Raw genomic sequence first — 22,500 nt, forward strand, 5'->3', positions numbered from 1 at the left:
TATAATTTATACATTTATATATTACTTTCCAATCATATATATATATATATATATGTATATATATATATATATATATATATATATATATATATATATATATATATATATATATATATATATATATATATACTTTTCTAACCAATGCCATCATAAAATTGATTTGGAACTCAACCAGATACACTAACGCTCCCACAAACCCAAAGAAGACGAAAAGTAATAGTTTTCATGTCCTTTTTCTCGTCTTTTTTCCCTCTTGTAACCGGAAGGCTTCCGACACGTGTCCACCTTTCAGGATATCTCCTTACCGTAATCATCAGTGTGTTAAGAAGGATGACTTGGTCGTTCAAGGGGAATGCGAGTTAGCGTATTACCTCCCCCTCCCCTCTTTTACCTATATTTTCTTCTCTATTCCTCCGTTTACTGTCATTCTTAAGGTTTCTCTGACCTCCTTATTGAGTATGTTATTATACTGCTAGATATAAAGGGATCGTGTCGACGAGCTGTACAAGGGAGCTGGGAAACTGTTTAACAAAACACAATTTTGATTTTCGGAATTGAGATGGATCTACGATTTCCATTTCAACGGTTCTTCCGCTTTCATTCTTCCATATTCGTCGGGCTCTACAGAGTACCATAGTCAGCGCAGGTAGCATGTGTTCCGACATAATCCCATTAACAGCTGACGACGGCGGAGGAACTATAAAAGCCAGCTACTCAGAGGCTCCGCAAAGACCCTCAGCGACTCCCATTTCCACTCGAGTTTCCGTATCGTCTGTTGCTCTCCTTCAGCTCCGCCAAGATGGTCGTCCAGTTCAAAGTGTTCAAGAAGGCAGCCCCCAACGGCAAGCTGACCATCTACCTCGGTCGCAGGGACTTCGTGGACCACGTCTCTGCCGTCGATCCCGTTGGTGAGTTTTTCGAGATCCGTTTTGCCACTTTGTCACTTAGGCCTCTTTCATCTTGTTGGTAACTACTCTTGTCTTTTCAGTTTGGTCAGATAGTCCTTGACGAGTTTTAAGGTTGTAGTTATTATATTGCTTGATTTATAAAGAACATAGGAATTAAGTTACCTCGTTTCCCCACAGACGTACTGTGACAGTGACCCAGTTAATAATTTTTACATCATGTTTTATTTATAAACCAAGCATTTCTGGAAGTCTTCATGTTAATCTATCGGTTTCTGAATTAAGCAGAATTTACATGCGTTTCCCTTTTCCCTCTGTCCAGACGGCGTGTTGGTGGTGGATCCTTCGTACCTCCAGGGGCGCAAGGTCTATGGGCAGCTGGTATGCAGCTTCAGGTACGGCCGAGAGGAGGATGAGGTCATGGGACTCAACTTCCAGAAGGACCTGTTCCTCGCCTCCGAGCAGATCTATCCTCCTAGGGACGTCGAGCCTACCAAGCTGCAGGAGCGACTCATGAAGAAGCTCGGAGGGAACTCGTATCCTTTCACCTTCAAGATGCCCGAGCAGGCCCCGCCCTCCGTCACCATCCAGCCCGGCCGCGAGGACGAAGGAAAGCCCTGCGGCGTCGAGTACTACATCAAGGTGTACGTCGGAGAGAACGAAGAGGACCGAAGCCATAAGAGGTAAGTCTACTTACTGAAATCTTTAGTAACATATACAGCCGTATTCTTGGACGTTTTCTGCGTGCCGTGGCCATGTCATGTTCATGTGTCCATGCCGTGTTCATGTCACGAATGCGTTATTCTAGTGTGCAAAAGCGTGACATGTTTGTGTCAGCTGCTTCAGGTTAAGTTAACATGTTTCAGATGAATGGCACTGTCCAAACGACAAATTCATAAGAGAAACTATAATTATAAGTAGCACTAACAAACGCTAGTACAATTTTGGCATGAATCAGTCGTTGTACTTGTTCCTAGTTAAAGAATTGATAACCATTTCACGAACTTGCCGTTGGTAATTCACTCTATGCTCCATCAAAACAAACGCGATGAGAGGGATCGTGTGTTTATGAATAGATCTTCCTTATTTTGTCTCTGTATATACTGTACATATATGCGTATCTTTAATATATCATACATATAGATTTAATGTATACATATTTCATATAATTATATACTTTAACTTTACATTCCTGACTACTTTTACCATTCATTTAACTTCACTCTCCTTCGAAAAGTCCGCCAAAAGGTAAACAAACTCAAAATCGACAGAGAATCCATGTTTTCCTAAAAGGGTTTGTAATCCAAGTCTAGGACAATGATGCCTAATATATCCAATATAGATATTACTTTCCAAACGTAGTATGCTCATATGAAGTATTGGTAAGAAAAAGTACAGTAAAAATATGATTTTTTTCGCCCGTGTAACTATCGTGACAAGCCTAGTTTCCACGATTGTTCCAATACTTTCCACGCTCTTGCCACGCTTTTGACACGAACACGCGCTTCTAGAATACGAATCGCGGCATGTTCATGTCATGTACACGTCGCGCTTAGGGACTTAGAATACGGCTGATAGTCTCCATGTTGGAAAAAAAAATACACCATTTAAATGCTCAGTTTAAAGTTAAAGTTATTACGCATTTCGTTTAACAGGTCCACGATTCAGCTGAATATCCGAAGGATTCAGTTCGCCCCCAGCAAGACCGGCCGCCAGCCTTGCACCATCGTCAGGAAGGACTTCATGCTGAGTCCCGGAGAGCTGGAGATGGAGGTGACGCTCGACAAGCAGCTCTATTACCACGGCGAGAAAATTGCCATCAACGTCACCATCAAGAACAACAGTAACAAGACTGTTAAGAAAATCAAGGCCGCTGTCCAGCAGTCTGTTGATATTTGCCTGTTCTCGGGCGGACAGTTCAAGAGCACCGTGGCCAGCGTGGAGACGCAGTGAGTACTCCTTGTCAGTTCACAACGCCTTCTGACATACTTTATAAACGTACTCTGGATCATCAGTGAATCTGTAATGACACGTAGGATTAGCCGGCGCACTTAACTAATCTTAAAATTTTCGATCTTCTCAGGGAAGGCTGCCCCGTATCTCCCGGCTCCGCTCTGCAGAAGTGCCTGTACCTCACTCCGGTTCTTAGCAGCAACATGGACCGCCGCGGCATCGCCCTGGACGGCCACCTGAAGAACATCCACACCAACCTGGCTTCCAGCACCTTGTGAGCATCTTCCTTTGTTTTCTAAATGGATAGTTTGTCATCCATGTTAAAGAGAAGAGGGTTTCTATCCGTGTATTACCTGAGCTACAAACAGATAATTTTCCTCTCCTTCTAGGCTGGCTAACCCCGAGAACCGAGACATGTTCGGAATGGTGATTTCCTACACCGCCAAGGTCAAACTGTACCTCGGCGCCATGGGCGGGGAGGTCACCGCGGAGCTGCCCTTCGTCCTCATGCATCCCAAGGTAGGTCCTCCTACCCTTCGTTTCTCACGAGTCTCTAAACTTTCACACAGAATTGCTAATCCCTTTTTTTCCCCATGTTATTTTTATTTGATCAAGCAATACAGCTCTGAAGAGACATTTCCAGTAACGAGTCCTTCCTTCCGCAGCCTGACCTCCGCCGCATGATGCGCGCCGACAGCCAAGCGCAGGTGGAGGCCTTCCGCTCCGAGAGCATCGCAGCCTCCGTCGACATGGACTAGACGCCCTTCTGTGACCTCGATGACGTTTGCAACAGGATTCCGAACGTGATTTGATAATAATGACGATTTTTTTTCTCTTTATTTTTTATTTATTTTATTTTATTTTTTTGTCTTCAAGATTCTTTTTTTCAAGTATCGTTCACATACCGATTAATATTTTCCCTATTTACTTAAACCTTTTTAAAACAACAAACGAGTCATCATCGACTGAAAACACGAATGTGTTTCGTAAATAATCTATATTTTTTATAAGTGTGGGTAATTCCTCAGTGAAGCCATCAGGACTACTGTGATGTTTTGAAAGAGAGAACGTGGAAGTGGAATCCGCAACTCTCAGGAAAAAGGACCATTGATATATAAAAAAAAGAGGACGTAAAGGACCATTGATATAAAATATATATATTTTTAAATGAAACAACGAACTAAAATATCAGAAAATTTCAAGTGCAAAGTGGCGTCCGTTGTGACAGAAAAAAATCGACGAGATCGACTTATAAAGAAATAATTAAAAATAATGTTATGTCAGCTGCTTTATTTATATAATTGTACTTTGTCATCTATCATCATTTTTATCATCAGCATCATTATCACCAGTCTAATCGTTATAACTAACGGAATGATGATTGCAATGTTGATGGCTTAGAGATCATTTTATGTCTTGCAAAATCTAATTGATATTAAAAAAAAATCTTATGTGTTATCAGTTGAGACAAATATATAACTACTTTAATCTATTTCACTTATTTCCAGATTGATTAAAAATTAATAATAATAAAGATGAATCCCTGATCGGTTTTCTTCATTAATTTACCTTCTTGTTTTATCATTAAAAAATGTATAATTGTAGCGGTGTTCAAGGAAGTCGGCGCCATATTATTTAGGATTAGTCTGGTTTCTGTTTATCCTACAGGATGGGATGAAGATAGGATATGGCATTGTGACATGAATTCAGAGGTGACATGAATACAGAGGTGACATGAATTCAGAGGTGACATGAATTCAGAGGTGACATGAATTCAGAGGTGACATGAATACAGAGGTGACATGAATTCAGAGGTGACATGAATTCAGAGGTGACATGAATTCAGAGGTGACATGAATACAGAGGTGACATGAATACAGAGGTGACATGAATACAGAGGTGACATGAATACAGAGGTGACATGAATACAGAGGTGACATGAATTCAGAGGTGACATGAATACAGAGGTGACATGAATACAGAGGTGACATGAATTCAGAGGTGACATGAATACAGAGGTGACATGGATGCATAGGTGACATGAATACAGAGGTGACATGAATACAGAGGTGACATGAATGCATAGGTGACATGAATACAGAGGTGACATGGATGCATAGGTGACATGAATACAGAGGTGACATGAATACAGAGGTGACATGAATACAGAGGTGACATGAATTCAGAGGTGACATGAATACAGAGGTGACATGAATACAGAGGTGACATGAATACAGAGGTGACATGAATACAGAGGTGACATGAATTCAGAGGTGACATGAATTCAGAGGTGACATGAATTCAGAGGTGACATGAATACAGAGATGACATGAATACAGAGATGACATGAATTCAGAGGTGACATGAATTTAGAGCTGACATGAATACAGAGATGACATGAATACAGAGGTGACATGGATGCATAGGTGACATGAATACAGAGGTGACATGAATACAGAGGTGACATGAATTCAGAGGTGACATGAATACAGAGGTGACATGAATACAGAGGTGACATGAATTCAGAGGTGACATGAATACAGAGGTGACATGAATACAGAGGTGACATGAATACAGAGGTGACATGAATACAGAGGTGACATGAATTCAGAGGTGACATGAATACAGAGGTGACATGAATGCAGAGGTGACATGAATACAGAGGTGACATGAATACAGAGGTGACATGAATACAGAGGTGACATGAATACAGAGGTGACATGAATACAGAGGTGACATGAATACAGAGATGACATGAATACAGAGGTGACATGAATTCAGAGGGAGTAGGGAATTCAGAGGTGACATGAATACAGAGGTGACATGAATACAGAGGTGACATGAATTCAGAGGTGACATGAATACAGAGGTGACATGAATTCAGAGGTGACATGAATTCAGAGGTGACATGAATACAGAGGTGACATGAATACAGAGGTGACATGAATTCAGAGGTGACATGAATTCAGAGGTGACATGAATTCAGAGGTGACATGAATTCAGAGGTGACATGAATTCAGAGGTGACATGAATACAGAGGTGATAGGAATTCAGAGGTGACATGAATACAGAGGTGATAGGAATTCAGAGGTGACATGAATTCAGAGGTGACATGAATTCAGAGGTGACATGAATTCAGAGGTGACATGAATTCAGAGGTGACATGAATTCAGAGGTGACATGAATTCAGAGGTGACATGAATTCAGAGGTGACATGAATACAGAGGTGACATGAATTCAGAGGTGACATGAATACAGAGGTGACATGAATTCAGAGGTGACATGAATTCAGAGGTGACATGAATACAGAGGTGACATGAATTCAGAGGTGACATGAATTCAGAGGTGACATGAATTCAGAGGTGACATGAATACAGAGGTGACATGAATTCAGAGGTGACATGAATTCAGAGGTGACATGAATACAGAGGTGACATGAATACAGAGGTGACATGAATTCAGAGGTGACATGAATACAGAGGTGACATGAATTCAGAGGTGACATGAATTCAGGGGTGACATGAATACAGAGGTGACATGAATTCAGAGGTGACATGAATTCAGAGGTGACATGAATTCAGAGGTGACATGAATTCAGAGGTGACATGAATTCAGAGGTGACATGAATTCAGAGGTGACATGAATTCAGAGGTGACATGAATTCAGAGGTGACATGAATACAGAGGTGACATGAATACAGAGGTGACATGAATTCAGAGGTGACATGAATTCAGAGGTGACATGAATTCAGAGGTGACATGAATTCAGAGGTGACATGAATACAGAGGTGACATGAATTCAGAGGTGACATGAATTCAGAGGTGACATGAATTCAGAGGTGACATGAATACAGAGGTGACATGAATTCAGAGGTGACATGAATTCAGAGGTGACATGAATTCAGAGGTGACATGAATTCAGAGGTGACATGAATATAGAGATGACATGAATTCAGAGGTGACATGAATTCAGAGGTGACATGAATTCAGAGGTGACATGAATACAGAGGTGACATGAATACAGAGGTGACATGAATACAGAGGTGACATGAATTCAGAGGTGACATGATCAGAGGACATGAATTCAAGGTGACATGAATACGAGGTGACATGAATTCAGTGACATGAATTCAGAGGTGACATGAATCTAGAGCTGACATGACTTCAGAGGTGACATGAATACAGAGGGACATGAATTCAGAGGTGACATGAATTAGAGGCACATGAATTAAGGTGACATGAATTCTGACATGAATACAGAGGGACATGAATTCGGGTGACATGAATTCAGAGGTGACAGTGACATGAATTCAGAGGTGACATGAATACAGAGGTGACATGAATTCAGAGGTGACATGAATACAGAGGTGACATGAATTCAGAGGTGACATGAATTCAGAGGTGACATGAATTCAGAGGTGACATGAATTCAGAGGTGACATGAATTCAGAGGTGACATGAATTCAGAGGTGACATGAATACAGAGGTGACATGAATTCAGAGGTGACATGAATTCAGAGGTGACATGAATACAGAGGTGACATGAATACAGAGGTGACATGAATACAGAGGTGACATGAATACAGAGGTGACATGAATACAGAGGTGACATGAATTCAGAGGTGACATGAATTTAGAGCTGACAAGAGTTCAGAGGTGACATGAATTTAGAGCTGACAAGAGTTCAGAGGTGACATGAATTTAGAGCTGACATGAGTTCAGAGGTGACATGAATTCAGAGGTGACATGAATTCAGAGGTGACATGAATTCAAAGGTGACATGAATACAGAGATGACATGAATGCAGAGGTGACATGAATACAGAGGAGGTGACATGAATTTAGAGGTGACATGAATACAGAGATGACATGAAGAGGTGACATGAATTCAGAGGTGCCATGAATACAGAGGTGACATGAATTCAGGGTGACATGAATTCAGAGGTGACATGAATTCAGAGGTGACATGAATACAGAGGTGACATGAATTCTGAGGTGACATGGGAATACAGAGGTGACATTGAATTACAGAGGTGACATGAATTCAGATGGTGACATGAATTAAGAAGGTGACATCTGAATTCAGAGGTGACATAGAATACAGAGGTGACATGAATTCAGAGGTGACATGAAATTCAGAGGTATGACATGTATTCAGAGCGTGGACATTGTAATTCAGAGGTGACATGAATAAGAGGTTGACATGAATTAGAAGGTGACATGAATTCTGAGGTGACATGAATCACAGTGAGGTGACCTGAATTCAGAGGTGACATGATTTCAGTGGTGAAATTGAAGACAAGAGGTGACATGAAAATAAAGAGATGAAATGAATAAGAGGTGGACATGAAATTGTCAAGACGGAGACATGAAATTCAGAGGTGACATGGAATTAGAGGTGACATGAAATTCAGAGGGTGACATGAATTCAGAGGTGACTGAAAAGCTTCAGACGGGTGACATGGAATTCAGAGGGCTGTCATGAATACAGAGGTGACATGGAATTACAGAGGTGACATGGAATTACAGAGGTGACATGAATTCAGAGGATGACATGAATACAGAGGTGTGACATGAATACAGATGGTGACATGATTTCAGAGGTGTCATGAATACAGAGGTGACATGAATTCAGAGGTGACATGAATTAAGAGGTGACATGAATACAGAGGTGACATGAATTCAGAGGTAGGAATGAATACAGAGGTGACATGAAATTCAGAGGTGACATGAATACAGAGTTGACATGAAAGCATAGGTGACATGAATTCAGAGGTGAATTGAATACAGAGGTGGGACATGAATACAAGGGTGACATGAATACGAGGTGAATGAATGATAGGTGACAATGAATTCAGACGGTGACATGAATACAGAGTGTGACATGAATGCAGAGGTGACATGAATACAGTAGGTAGACATTGAATTCAAGATGGTGACATGGAATTCAGCGGTGAGACATGAATACTGAGGTGACATGAATACATGGGTGACTGGAATACAGTAGTGGGACATGATAACAGAGGTGACATGTATTTCAGACGGTTGATATTGAATACTGAGTGAATGAATACAGAGGTGACATGAATACAGAGTTGACATGAATTCAGAGCGTGAATGAATTCAGAGGGGTGACCATGAATACAAGACGCGTGACATGATTCAGGGTGAATGAATTCTGACGGTGACATGAATTCAGAGGTGAAATGATGAATACAAGAGTTGACATGAATTCTGAGGGTGACATGATTCAGAGGTGACATCATGGAAATAAGGTGACATGATACAAAGATGACATGATTCAGAGTTGAGACATGAATACAGAGGTGACATGAATACAGAGGTGACATAGAATACTGATGGTGACATGAATTAAGGTGACTTGAATTCAGAGGTGTACATGAATACAAGGGTGACATGAATTCATATGTTACATGAAATCAGAGGTGACATGAATTCAGAAGGTGTCCTGATACAGAGGTGACAATGAATTCTGAGTTGACATGTGAATTCATGAGGTGACATGATTCAGAGGTGACATGAATACAGAGTTAGAAATGAATACAGAGGTGACATGAATTCAGGGGTGACATGAATACAAGAGGTGACATGAATACAGTGGTGACATGAATTCAGTGGTGACATGAATTCAGTGGTGACATGAATACAGAGGTGACCATGAATTCAGAGGTGTCATGAATTCAGAGGTTGACATGAATACAGAGTTGACATGAATACAGAGGTGACATTGAATTCAGAGGTGACATGAATACAGAGGTGACATTAATACAGAGGTGACATGATTCAGAGGTGACATGTATTCAGAGGTGACATGAATTCCAGAGGTGACATGAATTCAGAGGTGCCATGAATTCAGAGGTGTCATGAATTCAGAGGTGACCTGAATTCAGAGTGACATGAATTCAGATGGTGACATGAATACAGCGGTGACATGAATTCAGAGGTGCATGAATACAGAGGTGACCATGAATACAGAGGTGCATGAATACAGAGGTGCCATGAATTCAGAGGTGCCATGAATTCAGAGGTGAACATGAATACAGAGGTGACCTGAATTCAGAGGTGACCATGAATACAGAGGTGACATGTATTCAGAGGTGACATTGAATTCAGAGGTGACATGATTCAGAGTGACATGAATTCAAAGGTGACATGAATACGAGGTGACATGAATACAGAGGTTACATGAATTCAGAGGTGCCATGAATTCAGAGGTGACTTGAATTCAGAGGTGACTTGAATACAGAGGTGACCTGAATTCAGAGTGACATGAATTCAGAGGTGACTGAATTCAGAGGTGACATGAATTCCAGAGGTGACATGAATTCCGAGGTGACATGAATACCGAGGTGACATGAATTCAGAAGGTGACATGAATTAGAGGTGACATGAATTCCAGAGGTGACATGAATACAGAGGTGACCATGAATTCAGAGGTGCCATGAATTCAGAGGTGATAGGAATACAGAGGTGACATGAATACAGAGGTGACATGAATTCAGAGGTGACATGAATTCAGAGGTGACATGAATACAGAGGTGACATGAATACAGAGGTGACATGAATTCAGAGGTGACATGAATTTAGAGCTGACAAGAGTTCAGAGGTGACATGAATTTAGAGCTGACAAGAGTTCAGAGGTGACATGAATTTAGAGCTGACATGAGTTCAGAGGTGACATGAATTCAGAGGTGACATGAATTCAGAGCTGACATGAGTTCAGAGGTGACATGAATTCAGAGGTGACATGAATTCAGAGCTGACATGAGTTCAGAGGTGACATGAATTCAGAGGTGACGAAGGACGTCGAGCCTACCAAGCTGCAGGAGCGACTCATGAAGAAGCTCGGAGGGAACTCGTATCCTTTCACCTTCAAGATGCCCGAGCAGGCCCCGCCCTCCGTCACCATCCAGCCCGGCGCCGAGGATGAAGGAAAACCTTGCGGCGTCGAGTACTACATCAAGGTGTACGTCGGAGATAACGAAGAAGACCGAAGCCATAAGAGGTAAGTAAGCGTTGAGAAAGAAGTCTACAATACTCGGTTGCCTTTTAGTTATACAAGAAAGACAAAATCCCCTCTTCGCATGCTCAAACCTGACCCTTTCCTGTTTCAGATCCACCGTCCAGCTCAACATCCGAAGGATTCAGTTCGCTCCCAACCAATCCGACCGCCAGCCCTGCACCGTCGTCAGGAAGGACTTCATGCTGAGTCCCGGGGAGCTGGAGATGGAGGTGTCCCTCGACAAGCAGCTCTATTACCACGGCGAGCAAATCACCGTCAAAGTGACCATCAAGAACAACAGTAATAAGACTGTTAAGAAGATCAAGGCCGCTGTCCAGCAGTCTGTTGATGTTTGTCTGTTATCAGGCGGACAACACAAGAGCACCGTGGCCAGCGTGGAGACTCAGTGAGTGCCACCAACTTAAATTCTCATTCCGATTTACATATTCATCAATATCTATTGATACGTGCGAAAAGGCGACACATATGTTTCACTCTGATTATCCTCGTACTTGTTCCACAGGGAAGGCTGCCCCGTGTCTCCCGGATCCGGCCTGCAGAAGAGCCTGTATCTCACTCCGGTTCTTAGCAGCAACATGGACCGCCGCGGCATCGCCCTGGACGGCCACCTGAAGAACATTCACACCAACCTGGCTTCCAGCACCATGTAAGTACCCGCGTTTATTTTCAAATTAGGTCAATAGTCATCTAAGTTAATAAGAGAATAGTTTTTCCTCCCCTAGTATTACTTAAACTTGGATATCCTTACTTATTTACTTGAAATGTGCTTTCCGTTTCTCCAGGCTGGCTAACCCCGAGAACCGAGACATGTTCGGAATGATAATTTCATACACCGCCAAGGTGAAGCTGTACCTCGGTGCCATGGGCGGGGAGGTCACTGCCGAGCTGCCCCTCATCCTTATGCATCCCAAGGTAGGTCACGAGAGGTCATTCCGTCTCTCCCAAAATCCTTAATCCGAATTTCTATCACAACTCATCCGTAAGTTAGACCTCGGGTAGAGGGCATTCATGATAAGCTGCATGAGATCATTCACCATGACGCAACATTACATCACCACAATGATTCGATGCATGACGATTCTCCTCTCCTTCCGCAGCCTGACCTCCGCCGCATGATGCGCGCCGACAGCCAAGCGCAGGTGGAGTCCTTCCGGTCCGAGAGCATGGGCGCTTCCGTCGACATGGACTAACTTCGACTTCTTAAACCCCGATGACATCTTGCCGACTTCGAACTTCAAATGGAATAACGCTGATAACTCTCTTTTCTTTCTCTAAGAGATTCGTCATTTTTTTCTTTTCATAATTTTCTTCCGAAAATACCGAACACCCATTGAAGGAGAAGAAAAACAACAACTTTAACGCAAGTCATCTCCTAAAAAAATCGAATTTTAATTTTCGAAAATCGTTTTACTCTGTGTATGCAAATCCTCAGTGTAGAGTGAAGCCACCAGGACTACTGTGATGTTTGAAAGAGGGAATGTGGAAGTGGAATCTACAGCCCTCAGGAAAAAGGACCATTGATATAAAGTGAGGACAAAGGGACCATTGATATAAAGAATCGCATAAAATCAGTCATCTGAAACGAGTTCTAATCCAACAGTGCAACAAGAAAAAGATTAGTGCAAAGTGTGCCGTGAAGTGATCCTTATTATTATTATTATTATTATTATTATTATATTATTATCACTATTGTTATCAATATCACTTCTACTACTTCTACTACTATTACTACTAGGAGTACTACTATTACTACTACCATTGCTGCTACTAATACTACTACTGCTACCGTTGCTGCAACTACTGCAACTGCTACTACTACTATTTTTCCTTATGTTATTATCACAATTATGATTTTTTTTTCATCATAACAGCTTTACAACGATAAGCACAGTTGTAATGAGACTAACCTGTGTCATCTATACTTGTCAATTAAATTAGCTTCTGATTCGATTTCTGCTTTTAAAACCAACATAAATAAATTGTAGTAATTTAATAAAGACAGCTCTTAATTATTTCCTGTTTTTATTATCATTAAAAACATGATCTTAAACAAAATAAATATAACAACAATACATTAAGGATATTGATAAAATTTATAAACAAGTAGTAACATACACAAATTCTGACGATTTTTTTTTCTAATCACGTTATGTAATCAAAATGTAAAACAAAAATATAAGATACTTGAAAAAAAAAAAAAAAAAAAAAAAAAAAAAAAAAAAAAAAAAAAAAAAAATATATATATATATTATATAATATATATATATAATATATATATAGAATATATATATATATATATATGATCATAATGAAATGTAAAATGAAACCAAAAATGAGAAGAAGAAAAACAATAGAAATAGCAGTTTCTCAAGCATGATAATAATACATTTCTTCAGACATTAGAAAGACTAATTCTCTAATACAAGGAAATTCAATATATCATCTCGAAGTACTGAAATTGTAAGAATGAAATCCTGAGACTATCAAACTCTTAAAGTCGAAAGAAAATACGACGATGAATGAAGAAAGGATGGTTAGTGGAAGGTCAGCGTAGACATAAAGAATTGTGGTGATATAAAGCAGCCGTATTCTAAGTCCCTAAGTGCGCCGTGTACATTGTACATGACAAGAACATGACACGTTTGTTATTCTAGAAACGCGGGTTCGTGGCAAAAGCGTGGCGAAAGCGTGGAAAATATTGGAACAATCGTGGAAACTCCGTGACAAGGGGCTAGGCTTATCACGATAGCTACATGGGTGAAAAATATTATATTTTTACTGCACTTTTTCTTACCAATACTTCATATGAGCATACTACGTTAGGAAAGTAATATCTATATTGGATATATTAGGCATCATTGTCCTAGACTTGGATTACAAACCCTTTTAGGAAAACATGGATTCTCTGTCGATTTTGAGTTTGTTTACCTTTTGGCGGACTTTTCGAAGGAGAGTGAAGTTAAATGAATGGTAAAAGTAGTCAGGAACGTAAAGTTAAAATTTATAATTACATGAAATATGTATACATTAAATCTATATGTATGATATATTAAAGATATGCATATATGTACAGTATATACAGAGACAAAATAAGGAAGATCTATTCATAAACACACGATCCCTCTCATCGCGTTTGTTTTGATCGAGCGTAGAGTGAATTACCAACGGCGCGTTCATGAAATGGTTGTCAAATCTTTAACTAGGAACAAGTACAACGACTGATTCATACCAATCAGCATCTTTTGTTAATGCTACTTATGATTGTAGTTTCTCTTATGAATTTGTCGTTTGGACAGTGCCATTCATCTGAAACATGTTAACTTTGGAACGGTTGGTAAACCTGAAGCAGCTGACACAAATGTGCCATGCTTCTGCGCCCTAGATTACCGCATTCGTAACATGAACACGACATGGACACAACATGAATACGACATGGAGGCAACATGAACACGACATGGCCACGACACGCAGAAAACGTCCAAAAATACGGCTGAGGAATTTATGATATGTTTAATCACAGTAATCACAGTGACCTCCATAGTCCATACCTCTTGAGGGTTCGGGGTTTTGTATTTATTGTGTGTATATATATTTTTTTTCTTTCTTTCTTTTTTCCTTTTTCTTTTTTCCTTTTTTTTTTTGTCTTTCTTTCTTTTCTTTTCTTTTTTATTTTCTTTTTTGTCTTTCTTTCTTTTCTTTTTTGTCTTTCTTTTCTTTTCTTTTTTGTCTTTCTTTTCTTTTCTTTCTTTTCTTTTTTCTTTATTTTGTCTTTCTTTTCTTTTCTTTTTTTCTTTCTTTCTTTTTTTGTCTTTCTTTCTATTCTTTTTTCTTTCTTTTCTAATTCTGAAGATGTACTTTTCTCATTCTTTTAAAATGGCATCAATTTTGATAGTGTTTGAAGTATCTAAAGACCCCTTTTTGAAATTTACTTTATTTAGATATTGTCTGAACCAATGTTCTTCAAACTCTTTTCATCACGACTCACTTAGGCTTCATGTATTTTTACGCTTTTCTTTATCCTGTACGAATATTTTTTTTTATTACCTACTTTCTCCACTAATACATTCGCCATTTTAGTTTATTTGCATGCTTTATTTATTTATTTTATGTTATTATCACTCTAATGAGACACAGTGATTCGATACCAACTTGCAACCCCCAGTTTGGTCTCGATTATGGTAATTTAGTGATGATAGTGATGATCATAATGGTAATGATGATGTCCTGGTTGATCATAATGATGATAGGAATGATGGGGATTATCATTATCGTGAGAGCAATAGTGATGATATGATAATGCCAGTAATGATAATGATTACAGTGATTATAAAAATGGTAATGATGACAATGATAATAACGCTAATGAAAGTAATAGTGATAATAATAACAGTAATGATTATTATGATTAGTGATAATAACAAGAACAATAATAGTAATGATAATGAAAATAATAATAACAACAACAATAACCCTAATGATAATAATGATAATGATGACAATAATGATAATAATAACAATTATGATAATGAATGCTGAGAGTAATTATAATGAAATGATGAGTATTACAGTGTAGTAATAGTTGTACCGGTAATGATGACATGATGATAATGATGATTGTAACAAAGATAACCATAATGATGATATCAATCATATTGATAACGATGATAGCATGATAATGATAACAATAAAAATAACAATGATAACCAAACACGTTATGTCAATTCCCTTTTGCTTTTGGATTCGCTTCATAGGAAAAAAAATCCTTAACTTAGTACGTATTTCGTTATAACTGACATCACATTGATGTCATGGTCCTGACATCAATCTTTAGTGACGTCACTGAAGAGGTATAACTGCCGATGACGTGTGAATGACGTCACCATGTCTGTCGGTGACTCAGAAAACAAAAGAAGGCTGGGCTGATTGCGTGGCTATACGATGATACTTTAGTTCGTGGTAATTTTATGACGTCAAAATAATTCACATGGATTTAAAGAAAATCTTTGTTTGTAATGGTCAGTGTAGTTTTTATTATTTTTTATTGTCATTATTATCATTATTGTTGTTGTTGTTATTACTATTATTATTATCATTATCATCACAGTAACAATGATTATCATCATCTCCATTATCATTATCATAATCATCGTCATCAGCATCATCATCACCATCATCATCATCGTCCTCATGCTCATGTTCATTATCATCACCATCATCATGTGTGTGTATAAACAGTATATAAACTAAGTATATATAATCGATATTGAAAAAAATATATATTCAGAACATGCCAGTGGTTGTTAAACGCGGAGTAAAATATCTTTAGAGTTTCACATGCCACCATATCCCTTTCTTCACTAATTTCGAGAAATTATATTACAAAACTCGACACCATTAGACAGAACTTTATAGCCTTTTTTTAGTTGGAGGCAAATATAGCTTGTGCAGTATGGCTGGAGGTTGACATACTCAGTGTAGTGTATATTTTTAGGCAAAGGTCGTATGTTTTTTGTAGTATGAACTTAAGGTGGAGGTCGACATAGCTTGTGAAGTATGAAGTCTTAGCTGGAGGTCGACATAGCTTGTGAAGTATGAACTCTTAGCTGGAGGTCGACATAGCTTGTGAAGTATGAAGTCTTAGCTGGAGGTCGACATAGCTTGTGAAGTATGAACTCTTAGCTGGAGGTCGACATAGCTTGTGGAGTATGAAGTCTTAGCTGGAGGTCGACATAGCTTGTGAAGTACGAACTCTTAGCTGGAGGTCGACATAGCTTGTGGAGTATGAACTCTTAGCTGGAGGTCGACATAGCTTGTGAAGTACGAACTCTTAGCTGGAGGTCGACATAGCTTGTGGAGTATGAACTCTTAGCTGGAGGTCGACATAGCTTGTGGAGTATGAAGTCTTAGCTGGAGGTCGACATAGCTTGTGACGTATGAACTCTTAGCTGGAGGTCGACATAGCTTGTGAAGTACGAACTCTTAGCTGGAGGTCGACATAGCTTGTGGAGTATGAACTCTTAGCTGGAGGTCGACATAGCTTGTGAAGTATGAAGTCTTAGCTGGAGGTCGACATAGCTTGTGACGTATCAACTCTTAGCTGGAGGTCGACATAGCTTGTGAAGTATGAACTCTTAGCTGGAGGTCGACATAGCTTGTGACGTATCAACTCTTAGCTGGAGGTCGACATAGCTTGTGGAGTATGAACTCTTAGCTGGAGGTCGACATGGCTTGTGCAGTATGAATTCTTAGCTGGAGGTCGACATTGCTTGTGGAGTATGAACTCTTAGCTGGAAGTCGACATAGCTTGTGAACTATGATCTCTTAGCTGGAGGTCGACATAGCTTGTGAACTATGAACTCTTAGCTGGAGGTCGACATAGCTTGTGAAGTATGAACTCTTAGCTGGAGGTCGACATAGCTTGTGAAGTATGAACTCTTAGCTGGAGGTCGACATAGCTTGTGAAGTATGAACTCTTAGCTGGAGGCCGACATAGCTTGTGAATTATGAGCTCTTAGCTGGAGGTCGACATAGCTTGTGACGTATGAAGTCTTAGCTGGAGGTCGACATGGCTTGTGAATTATGAACTCTTAGCTGGAGGTCGACATAGCTTGTGAAGTATGAACTCTTAGCTGGAGGTCGACATAGCTTGTGAAGTATGAACTCTTAGCTGGAGGTCGACATAGCTTGTGAAGTATGAACTCTTAGCTGGAGGTCGACATAGCTTGTGAAGTATGAACTCTTAGCTGGAGGTCGACATAGCTTGTGAAGTATGAACTCTTAGCTGGAGGCCGACATAGCTTGTGAATTATGAGCTCTTAGCTGGAGGTCGACATAGCTTGTGACGTATGAAGTCTTAGCTGGAGGTCGACATGGCTTGTGAATTATGAACTCTTAGCTGGAGGTCGACATAGCTTGTGAAGTATGAACTCTTAGCTGGAGGTCGACATAGCTTGTGAAGTATGAACTCTTAGCTGGAGGTCGACATAGCTTGTGAAGTATGAACTCTTAGCTGGAGGTCGACATAGCTTGTGAAGTATGAACTCTTAGCTGGAGGTCGACATAGCTTGTGAAGTATGAACTCTTAGCTGGAGGCCGACATAGCTTGTGAATTATGAGCTCTTAGCTGGAGGTCGACATAGCTTGTGACGTATGAAGTCTTAGCTGGAGGTCGACATGGCTTGTGAATTATGAACTCTTAGCTGGAGGTCGACATAGCTTGTGAAGTATGAACTCTTAGCTGGAGGTCGACATAGCTTGTGAAGTATGAACTCTTAGCTGGAGGTCGACATAGCTTGTGAAGTATGAACTCTTAGCTGGAGGTCGACATAGCTTGTGAAGTATGAACTCTTAGCTGGAGGTCGACATAGCTTGTGAATTATGAGCTCTTAGCTGGAGGTCGACATAGCTTGTGACGTATGAAGTCTTAGCTGGAGGTCGACATGGCTTGTGAATTATGAACTCTTAGCTGGAGGTCGACATAGCTTGTGAAGTATGAACTCTTAGCTGGAGGTCGACATAGCTTGTGAAGTATGAACCCTTAGCTGGAGGTCGACATACCTTGTGAAGTATGAACTCTTAGCTGGAGGTCGACATAGCTTGTGAAGTATGACCTCTTAGCTGGAGGTCGACATAGCTTGTGAAGTATGAACTCTTAGCTGGAGGCCGATATAAGAAAGCTTTAAGGCTATGAAATATGTAGCCATGAAATACGTATATTTTCACAGATAAAAGACAGAAGGAAATTAATAAAACTCATTTTCGAGTTTTCTTTTTGACGTGAGTTATATATTTCTTAATTCTATTTTTTTATTATCATTATTGTATTGTCTTTAGTCTTTCTTTCATATTATTGTTTTCATACGTTGGCCTAAAGTTTTTTTTTCTTTTTTCTTTTTTTTTTCTTTTCTTTTTTCTTTCTTTCCGCTGACTTGATTTCAGGAAACCTATTTTTTCTTAGTAATTTTGGTGTCTTCATGTATGTTTATTTCTTTTTGTTTATTGGGTCTTCTAATAAGTTATGGGTTAGTAGACTTATCTAGGATTGGGATACGAGTACAAAGGATTCTTATTCTAATTTTATTTCTAAAGAAATAGTGAATTAGTTCAAATATTTGTTTTTACCAATTGCAAGATTAGAATACAATTTATCTCTACTAAAATAACACAAACTAAACACAAGTGAAAATAAGAATAATTTCACAAAACCACGCAAGATGGAGAGGAAAAAATGAAATCATGTTTTACTCTCGTTCTTCATTTCATCTTATCATTTCATGTGCCATTCTCCTTTCGTATATAAAATGCCGAATATTCACTTATTATTTCGTTGTTTCGGATGTTTTTTTTTTGTATCAGTGTTATCACTTATTCCTTTATATCAATGGTCCTTTCACCGGAGGAAATTGGATTCCACTTCCAGATTCCCTCTATTCAAAGATCACAGTAGTCTCTATGGCTTTGTTATCTGTTTAGCACGAATATCACAGAATATCATTCATATATCAATCTTTGCTTCGATGATTCGTCGCTGTCTTCTTCTCTTCGTCGTGAAAACAATTTTGACTCACAAAGATTTTCATTTTTTTCTCGTTTCCATCTCTTTTTTTTTGGGGGGGGGGACGGGGGGGGGCGATGTTAATTAGACGAGCTTGAAGAGCGAAGGCATTACTTCGCTTTGTTTACACTACTTGGAATGAAATTAGTAAGGTTCATCGTCAAGTAACGATCTTTCTTTCCTTCGGCCAGAATGGTTCATGAACCTAAGAAGCCTTCGGTCAGACTGGTTCATGAACCTAAGAAGAAAATAAAGAAACAGACGGCAAAGAAGAGGACAGAGGGGGTCGACATCGCTTCCCCTCTGAAGAGCCAGAGGGGTCGGTGGGGGGGGGCGCAGGAGTCTCAGTTCAGACTTTCTCCACCTCAAGAGTCGTCCTTTCAGGCGTGTTCGGGGTCGTCATCGGGTTAGGCGGGGCGTCGGAAGGGTGTCTAGTCCATGTCGACGGAGGCGCCCATGCTCTCGGACCGGAAGGACTCCACCTGCGCTTGGCTGTCGGCGCGCATCATGCGGCGGAGGTCAGGCTGTGGAGGGAGATGAGACTCGTTACTGGAAATGTCTCTTCAAAGCTGTATTGCTTGATCAAATAAAAATAAAATGGGGAAAAAAAGGGATTGGCAATCCTGTGTGAAAGTTTAGAGACTCGTGAGAAACGAAGGCTAGGAGGACCTACCTTGGGATGCATGAGGACGAAGGGCAGCTCGGCAGTGACCTCCCCGCCCATGGCACCGAGGTACAGCTTCACCTTCACAGTGTATGAGATCACCATTCCAAACATGTCTTTGTTCTCAGGGTTGGCCAACCTGGAAACAAATTGCACATTTGAAAGTTGTTTTGATTTCAAAGAATTGCGTTCCTAGGATTTTCTAGGTTTGTGAACTAGTGAATATGAAAGAAAGCGATGAATGGCACTTACAGAGTGCTGGATGCCAGGTTGGTGTGGATGTTCTTCAGGTGGCCGTCCAGGGCGATGCCGCGGCGGTCCATGTTGCTATCCAACACCGGGAGAAGATACATGATCTTCTGCAGGGCGGATCCAGGAGACACGGGGCAGCCTTCCCTGCGGGTGGGGTAGATCACTCTAGTCACTCCTATATATGGGAAACATTTTCTGGTACAACTTACATGTCCCTTCGCTCTACCAAACTGCCTGGTAAGTAGTTACCCGACGCGTGAAATACTCACTGTGTTTCGACGCTGGCCACGGTGCTCTTGTACTGCCCGCCTGAGAACAAGCAGATATCCACAGACTGCTGGACAGCGGCCTTGATTTTCTTGACGGTCTTATTGCTGTGGTTCCTGATGGAAATGTTGACGGCGATCTTTTCTTTGTGATAGTAGAGCTGCTTGTCGAGCGTCACCTCCAGTTCGAGCTCTCCGGGACTAAGCATGAAGTCCTTCCTGACGACGGTGCAGGGCTGGCGGCCGGTCTTGCTGGGGGCGAACTGAATCCTTCGGATATTCAGCTGAATCGTGGATCTGAAGGAAAACGAGAGCCGTGAAAACCAAGTGACTGTCGTCTGTCTTGTTGTTGTTTATCACACTGTTACCGAAAAACGTAATTTTTGTTTATCTATTCTCAGTACCTTTACCGGGACACTCCACCGCGTGAACTCACCTCTTGTGGCTTCGGTCCGCATCGTTCTCGCCAACGAAGACCTTGACGTAGTACTCGACGCCGCAGGGCTTTCCTTCGTCCTCGCGGCCTGGCTGGATGGTGACTGAGGGCGGGGCCTGCTCGGGCATCCTGAAGGTGAAAGGATACGAATGCGGCCCGAGCTTCTTCATGAGTCGCTCCTGCAGCTTGGTAGGATCGACGTCCTTAGGAGGATAAATCTGCTCGGAGGCGAGGTACAGGTCCTTCTGGAAGTTGAGTCCCATGACCTCGTCCTCCTCTCGGCCGTACCTGAAGCTGCACACCAGCTGCCCGAAGACCTTGCGCCCGTCGAGGTAAGTTGGGTCCAATACCAACACGCCGTCTGTTTCAAGCAGAGATTGTCAGCGGATAAAATGTGTCAGCTGATCATATGATGCTCATTAATTACCCTTTGGCAAATTCCTTATATATACTCAGAGGATTATCCATATTTTTCCTCGCTCACTCCTGCATTCGCTCTGAATAAACAAAACACAAAACAATGATAAGTTCCGGAAAACACAGAGATCCGTAAAAAGTTGAAAAGGTTCGCTATGAAAAGCCTGCTTATCAGCGATTATCATAATCAGTTTTGAAATGATTCCTAACGCAGGGGAATGATCACATTTTGATCTTATACTTTTACAGCTAGTTATTTATAGCTGGTAATCCGGCGAGACTTAAATAATAAAACTCTAATAGCAGATTCTGCACACAAGCATTTCTTTACTGAATAATCCTACACAGTATCCTTCACAGTTTCTATCCAAATAATAATCATTGAATGATTAACAGGACACGCACACATACCAAACTAAACTTACGATCCCTATATCTGAACCAAATACCTCGCAGGCATGACATAAGGATAATTCATTATCACGACGTCCCTCTCATTCCCTTCCCTCTGCCAACCTCTGCCACAAGCAACTCACCAACGGGATCGACGGCAGACACATGGTCCACGAAGTCCCTGCGACCGAGGTAGATGGTCAGCTTCCCATTGGGGGCTGACTTCTTAAAGACCTTGAACTGGACGACCATCTTGGAGGTAAAGTTTGAAGTGTCTGGCGGCGAGATTCGCTGGGATTTTTTTTTTAAAGAGAGGTGGAAGTAGTGCTGAAAGACTGGCCACGTAGCCCCCCCGCTCGTCGAGTTATATACCTGTGCCAATACTGACTAACAGGATTATTCTCTGACGTAAGTTGTCATGAGTTAGCGCAGTAAGCGGAAGTGAGAGGATAAGCACTTGATTATTTAGACATTTGGAAGCTGATGATAAAGGTGACTCTGAAACGCCTCTCTCTATATATTAAATAAACCACCAATAAAAAGAAGATTGAAGTGAGGAAAGAAAGGGTAATGTGAGAGCTATACTATGCGAATCCCTGCCCTTCCAAATGCTCAATG

At 40.7% G+C, this 22,500-nt stretch overlaps 3 protein-coding genes across 3 annotated transcripts; 2 read left to right on the forward strand and 1 right to left on the reverse strand.

Moving 5' to 3' along the window:
• Nucleotides 1-713: 713 nt before the first annotated feature.
• Nucleotides 714-4,237, forward strand: LOC122247837 (arrestin homolog). The gene is made up of 6 exons (XM_043007474.2): nt 714-908; nt 1,228-1,588; nt 2,561-2,854; nt 2,989-3,132; nt 3,248-3,377; nt 3,524-4,237. Exons 1-6 carry the CDS (start codon nt 800-802, stop codon nt 3,614-3,616), a joined length of 1,131 nt encoding a protein of 376 aa, XP_042863408.2. The 5' UTR covers nt 714-799; the 3' UTR covers nt 3,617-4,237.
• Nucleotides 4,238-10,658: 6,421 nt separating this feature from the next.
• LOC122247838 (arrestin homolog) lies at nt 10,659-12,897 on the forward strand. The gene is made up of 5 exons (XM_086535130.1): nt 10,659-10,882; nt 10,992-11,285; nt 11,403-11,546; nt 11,683-11,812; nt 11,998-12,897. Exons 1-5 carry the CDS (start codon nt 10,659-10,661, stop codon nt 12,088-12,090), a joined length of 885 nt encoding a protein of 294 aa, XP_086391256.1. The 3' UTR covers nt 12,091-12,897.
• A 6,060-nt stretch (nt 12,898-18,957) lies between these two features.
• Nucleotides 18,958-22,232, reverse strand: LOC122247839 (arrestin homolog). The gene is made up of 6 exons (XM_086533720.1): nt 22,026-22,232; nt 21,073-21,433; nt 20,640-20,933; nt 20,371-20,514; nt 20,128-20,257; nt 18,958-19,978 (listed from the first exon to the last, which is right to left on the reverse strand). Exons 1-6 carry the CDS (start codon nt 22,132-22,134, stop codon nt 19,886-19,888), a joined length of 1,131 nt encoding a protein of 376 aa, XP_086389846.1. The 5' UTR covers nt 22,135-22,232; the 3' UTR covers nt 18,958-19,885.
• Nucleotides 22,233-22,500: the final 268 nt, after the last annotated feature.

This window comes from Penaeus japonicus, unplaced genomic scaffold (assembly GCF_977035675.1).
Source record: "Penaeus japonicus unplaced genomic scaffold, GWHDUDI00000001_assembly GWHDUDI00000003, whole genome shotgun sequence".
Lineage (NCBI taxonomy): Eukaryota > Metazoa > Arthropoda > Malacostraca > Decapoda > Penaeidae > Penaeus > Penaeus japonicus.